Source organism: Dipodomys ordii, unplaced genomic scaffold (assembly GCF_000151885.1).
Source record: "Dipodomys ordii isolate 6190 unplaced genomic scaffold, Dord_2.0 Scaffold158, whole genome shotgun sequence".
In the NCBI taxonomy this organism is placed as follows: Eukaryota; Metazoa; Chordata; class Mammalia; order Rodentia; family Heteromyidae; genus Dipodomys; species Dipodomys ordii.
This window is the reverse complement of record NW_012267374.1, coordinates 2,196,747-2,203,066: the sequence shown is the minus strand read 5'-3', so window position 1 is coordinate 2,203,066 and position 6,320 is coordinate 2,196,747. Positions and strand designations below refer to the sequence as shown.

The window sequence follows — 6,320 nt, the reverse complement described above, 5'->3', positions numbered from 1 at the left end:
TCCCTCTTGGGGGAAATATTTCTCCTCTAATAAACCTTGTAATAATCTTTCTCCTGTGCCTGCTTGCCTCCAGGTTGTCCACTGGGATGGACTTAAATTTTCAATAATCAATTCCATTTTGAGGCAGATATATGTTACATAAGTACTATAAAGAAAATAAACCAGGTTGGGCGCTGGTGGCTCATGCCTGTCATTCTAGCTACTTAGGAGGCTGAGATCTGAGGACTGTGGTTCAAAGCCAGCCCAGGCAGGGAAAGTCCGTGAGACTCTTATCTCCAATAAACCACCAGAAAACCAGAAGTGGTGCTGTGGCTCATGTGGTAGAGTGCTAGCCTTGAGCTGAAGAGCTGAGGGACAGTGCCCAGGCCCAGAGTTCAGGCCCCATGACCAGACCAAAAAATAAAAATAAAAAAAATAAAAACTTAAGTTGACTTTTAACTTTCACAAAGGTCATTGATCTTTTTCTCATTTCAAATTCCTAACAATATTGTATTCTTCCAATACCATGGTTCGGGGAGGTGTCTGTCAAAGGCCTGCCTGTGTGTTAAAAGCCAGGTCGCTGGCTCCTGGTGTGACTGGGAGATGGGAAAACATAAGGACGAGGTGTCTGGTCGGGAGGGATTGTGGGGACCCCAGCTTCTTCCGCTCTTTTGTTTCCCAGCCGTGAGGTGAGTGGTTTAGCTCTGCCACCTGTTCCTGCCATGATGTGCTACCACAGACCAAGGCAGTAGAGCCAGCTGATTATGGTCTGAAACCTCTAATATTGTGACCCCAAATGAGCTTTTTCGTTGTATAACTTGATGATCTCAAGTATTTACAATAATGGGAAATTATAATAACAGAAAATCAGGTAACACATCAAATTTGGAAAACATGTCAAAGGACTGAAAGAAAAAGCCAGGTGCCAGTGGCTCACACGTGTAATCCAAGCTACTCAGGAGGCTGAGATCTGAGGATCACAGTTCAAAGCCAGCCCGGGCAAGTAAGTCTGTGGGATTCTTATATGCAATAAACCACCAGAAAACTGGAGTTGCACTGTGACTGAAGAGGTAGAGCACTCATCTTGAGTTGAGGGACAGCACCCAGACCCAGAGCTCAAGCCCCAGGACAATAAATAATAAATAAATAAACTAAAGCAATACAAGGACCAGAGGTATGACTCAAGTCATACCTAGCAAGCACAAAGTCCTGTACTGCCTCCCAAAATTAGGGTAGACATAGTGGCACACATAAGCCACTTGGAAGACAGAGATAGGAGGATGGTTCTAGCCTAGCCTAGGAGAGGGAGGGACGCTAACAAAACAAGCCAAGCATGGCAGCTCACAACCGTAATTCCAGCTATACAACAGGCAGAGGGAGAGGGATTGCAGTCCAAGGTCTGCCTCATCAAAAGTACAAGAACCTGCATGGAAACTAAGTCAAAAAAGTGTGGAGTATGTGCTTCAAGCAGTAGAGTACTTGCTTGGCAAATTCAAATTGCAATATTGTCTGTTTCTTTTTTTTCTAGTTATTTTATTAAAGTTAAACTCATTATCAACCAAATGAAATCTTTCTTATCTGAAATACAATCTAACCAATATATTGATTGATATATAATATGATCAGTATATTGATACTTTTTGTACATACTTTTTAAACTCTGAGCATATTTAAATGCATTACCTCGACTTGTGTAATTCATATCGAAGTAGACTTGCATCTTAATAGTATCCAGGGATGGATTCTTACTATCCAATAGCCGAGTCACACAGAGCTACAAGAGAACAGCCCATAAATAGTTCTGTTACACTCAAGTACTTAGTTATTTTCAGAAACACAGGGCTACATAAAAGCTTATTCACCAACAGCCCCTTTCATTGTTCTTAATCTCCTTGACAAGTTCAGATTTTATAAATTACTCCAACTCCAACAACAACACATATTGAGTAGTGAGTACTCTCCCTTGATTTCATTTCTATCATCACACCCTGGTGGTTAATATCTAGCTGAAGAAGCCTGATCTACTTGTTAAGTCTGAGTAGTGTTTATATGGAAAAATGTTCCAGAAAACTCTAGTCTAGGGTTTGAACTCTGGCTTGTTGGTTGGTTGGCAGTCTCCATTTTAGCCAGGCCTCCAACCCTGCTTTTTCCTGGCTATTTTTGCTGACTAGTTTCATGGACTTTTCAATGGAGGCTGGCTGCAAACCACGATCCTCAGGCTTCCAAGTAACTAGGATTAGTTACTGGTGCTTAACTACCTTATTTCTTAAAATTTGTTTTCAGAAACATACACTTGCTTTATAAGATTATTTTGCTTTTATTTTAATTTTTCTTTAGCAATGGAAAGCATAAATTGCATTGAATTATTTAAATTTTAAAGTAGACCTATTTAACTTTATAGTACAAGTATCTGCCAGAAATTTATAATTTTCTCAATGTAAAAGAATAATAACAAGATTATTCCTAAAATACTGTGGGAACATACAAGCTCCTCCTTACTAACACAGAGCCCCAGTTTGGAGGAGGGCCAAGATTTACTGGAGAGGGGAAAACAATGTCCTGGGGTCACCTACAATATTATGGTCAATAAATACAAGCAGATAGAGGGATTTCGAGAAAACAATTATTTTTCTGGATAGAAAGTGATGAGATGTTTATCTCCAAATAATCAGGAAAAAGCCAAAAGTGGAGATGTGGCTCAACTAGTAGACTGCCAGCCTTGAGTGAAAAACCTAAGAAGACAATACCTAGGCCCTTAGTTCAAACCCTAGTACACACACATACAGAGAGAGAGAGAGAGCGAGAGACATGACCCATTGGTGCACACATTCTGCTCTCTGCCTTCCGCATCTTTCCACCTCTAGGTTGAACTACTTTGTGACCATGGATGAAAATCACATGGCAGCCCAGGAAAGCCAGAACATTAGGTTCAACATTTCTAGGTTTTGTTTTAGTAGACAAATCCCTCATTTACTTGTACCATTTTCAGGGCCTTTCTTATGCACCTACCACAAATACTGTGTTCAAAAGTGGAAAAAAAAAAGTAATTTCAAATGAGCATTATTGGATACTGACCTTCACAAGTTTCTGCACATCACTTTTTATGAGGGTTCTATCTGTGCTAAAGCCATTGCTGGGGTCCAGGACAACAGCTTTCACCTGATAGGAAGAAGGTAGTCCACATTACCGAGAGATTAGCTCAGTACATTAACATATTCTTTTACATTTCTACTTTTTACAACAATTAACTCATGATTACCTCAAGCTTCATCTTTTTAACCATCTTTCTTATGACTCAACTCTTCAAATCTTTCATTTGTAGTTGAAGAAAAGAAGCAATAAACATCAAAACTTGAATATGGGATAAAAAAAGTTAGATGGGAAAACAGATTGAAAGTAATGATTTGATTTTAAATTGAGGAAACTATGGCATATTTTATACTGCCATTGTCTGTTGTTAATCAATGCAAGAACAAAGAACTTACATGTTTTAACAATGAACATACATGTGACACAATTTTTTCACAGAAGAACTTGTTATTCTTAAAACCTACCAAGATCTTCTAAATCAGATGGGAGGGAAAAATAGGAAAGTGTGAGGGAAAGGGTGATATTGTCCAAAAAGAAATGTACTCTTTACCTAACTTATGTAACTGTAACCCCTCTGTACATCACCTTTATAAGAAAAAAAGTTTTTTAAAGATCTTCTATATCATTTATTATAAACTTAGAACTGACATGCTTTGTAGACATGGCGGAAAGCAAAGAGGGGTGTGGTCTGCCACCAAGGCTTAACTACGGGCCTTCCAGCTCTCAAATGGCTTTTTCACTAATGGGTAAGTACTCTATCACCTGAGTCATGCCTCCAGTCCAGCATTTTTGTAGATAAGAATCTGGAGACTTTTCTGTCCTGGCTGGCTTCAAACCTTGATTCTCCAGTTGCTACTTCCTGAGTTATTAGAATTATAAGCATGATCCCCAACGCCCAGTATTAGGCTTTAAAAAAATATTCTCTGGGAAGTTAAGATTTGACAATGATAAAATGTCACAAGAAATAGAAATATAAGCATCAATGTCTTCAATTTTAAAAAAGCAGCAAGAAGTGGCGCTGTGGCTCAACAGGTAGAGCACTGGCCTTGAGCTGAAGAGCTGAGGGACAGTGCCCAAGCCCAGAGTTCAAGCTCCAAGGCCAACAACAACAACAACAACAAAGAGTTTCTTAAAAAAAAGCAACAATTAGGGTTTGGGGCTGGGAATGTGGCTTAGTGGTAGAGTGCTTGCCTAGCATGAAAAGCCCTGGGTTTGATTCTTCAGTACTACATAAACAGAAAAGGCCAGAAGTGGCTCTGTGGCTCAAGTGGTAGAATGCTAGCCTTGAGCAAAATCAACTCAGGGACAATGCCCAGACCTAATTTCAAGCCTCAGGACTGTCAAAAAAAAACAACCTAGGGATTTTCCAGGACTTAGATTTAAGTATGCATTTTGCCAAGTGTAAAACAATGAGTAAGAAATTCACCTGCATGGCAATAACTTGGAAGTGTGAGAAATGTGAAGTTCAAAGTCTGTCAAATTCCTATGGAATGTCCTAATGACCTAATGACAAACACAAGTCTGAAGAGAAGAATCCACACACATTGCAAGAACAGTTTAATAGTTTTTAAAGACTTTTTCCCCCCTGTAAAATGGCTTGTATTTCTACAGGGAAAATAGTGAAGAAATAAAGTTTTCAGTTTGACATGGAATATAAAAGAATAAGCTTACTAATATATCCATAAAATTTCACTGCTCATAACACTATACATGGTAACTTTGAGACAATTACATACAGAGAAGCAATCTGTCTTCTCAGTTCTAAAGACCTAACTTCCTTTTCATCCAGTTTATTTTTGTCTGCTTAGAAACAGGCAGGCATCTTGTATATACATTTTTCTAATTTGGGGAGGGGTAGGGAAATAACAAAATGCTGAAATAAGGATATAGGTTGATCCATTGTAACAATGAGATGTACAAGACACTATGTTGAAACGAACTTTACAACTTGGGGGGGGAGGGAAGAGTTTGGGAGGAATGGATGGTAAGGGTAAAACAAAGGAGGAGGTAACAATGCTTGATAGGAAATTACCTTACTCATGCAACTGTAACCCCTCTGTACAGTATCTTTACAATAAAAATATATATTAAAAAAAGAAACAGGAAGAACTGGAATTTTTTTCTTTCCCATCTTTCTCCTTTAGAGATTCTTCATGAAGACAAAACCTTAAGTCTTACTAAAAAGAAAATATTGAAACTTTTTTATTGTTATTATTTTGTTGCTTCAGTAATGGAAACAACATTTCTTAAAGTTCAAACTGACACACAAATGGAGGGACAAAGGGTGAACAAATGCAGCAGTGGACCACACTGGACGCTGTGTTGAACTATTTAACTTGTGGGTGGGATGGAAGGGAAAAACTTGGAGAGAGCGAGAGAGAAGGGGTGACATTGTTCAGAAAGAAATATACTCTTTACCTGACTTATGTAATTGTATCTCTTCTGTATATCTCCTTTATAATAACAATAAAAGTGTTTTAAAAGATACTGAAATAGTCTCAGTAGCCTTTGGTTCATAAATAAAAGGTGACGGAGCTGTGTTTTAGCCTCAGTACATGGGAGGAACTTCAGTGCTTCACCCACAAGCTAAATTACAGGCACTGTGTTGGGGGGCCCAGAGGACAGGATCTTATGTAGCTTAGAAACCAAGGTCCTGACAGTTGATTATCAGAAACTGCACACTCTGGGTGTGGCAATATCGGGTGAAGATTGCAAGTTTTTACCCAATGGTGACCATACACCCCTCACAGCATCAGACTTTTAAAAGGTACTTTCACTAATTTGATTACTTTAATATGTTTTCAATCAAAAAACATCTAGGAAAACTATGCCCAACTTTAAGGGAAAATGGGCATCACATTTAAACTTTTTAAATAAAGCAATAATGTTTTAAAAAGTCATTCTTACCATGAAAGCAACCAGAGTTTCAGAAACAATTTCTCCATGGGCTGCACATTCCTTCTCTATTTCCCGTATGATGTTCTTTATAACACTTTCAGCTTGCGTGGGAGGCATTCTGGCTACATAAAGCAATGAATGGTTTGTAATACACTCATTTATATATCATTTTCTCCTCTTCATATTTCTCCACTCATATTTGTAGTCATAATGTTATCATAATTCTTTTTTTCCGGTCATGGGGCCTGAAGTCTGGGCCTGGGCGCTGTCCCTCAGCTCTTCAGCTCAAGGCTAGCACTCTACCACTTGAGCCACAGTGCCACTTCCGGCTTTTTTTTCTTTTTGCTAATGTG

General features: G+C 38.7%; 1 protein-coding gene across 1 annotated transcript in view; it reads right to left on the bottom strand.

Annotated features, from left to right (window-relative positions):
* The window catches only part of LOC105998197 (chromosome unknown open reading frame, human C6orf165), a 44,439-nt gene extending 38,355 nt beyond the window's left edge, over nt 1–6,084 (bottom strand). The window contains exons 1-3 of the mRNA XM_013032847.1: nt 5,977–6,084; nt 3,055–3,138; nt 1,663–1,753 (exon numbers count right to left, since the gene is read on the bottom strand). Of these exons, the coding sequence (XP_012888301.1) occupies nt 1,663–1,753; nt 3,055–3,138; nt 5,977–6,084 (283 nt within the window). The remainder of the gene's footprint in view (nt 1–1,662; nt 1,754–3,054; nt 3,139–5,976) is intronic.
* Between the last annotated feature and the right edge of the window lie 236 nt (nt 6,085–6,320).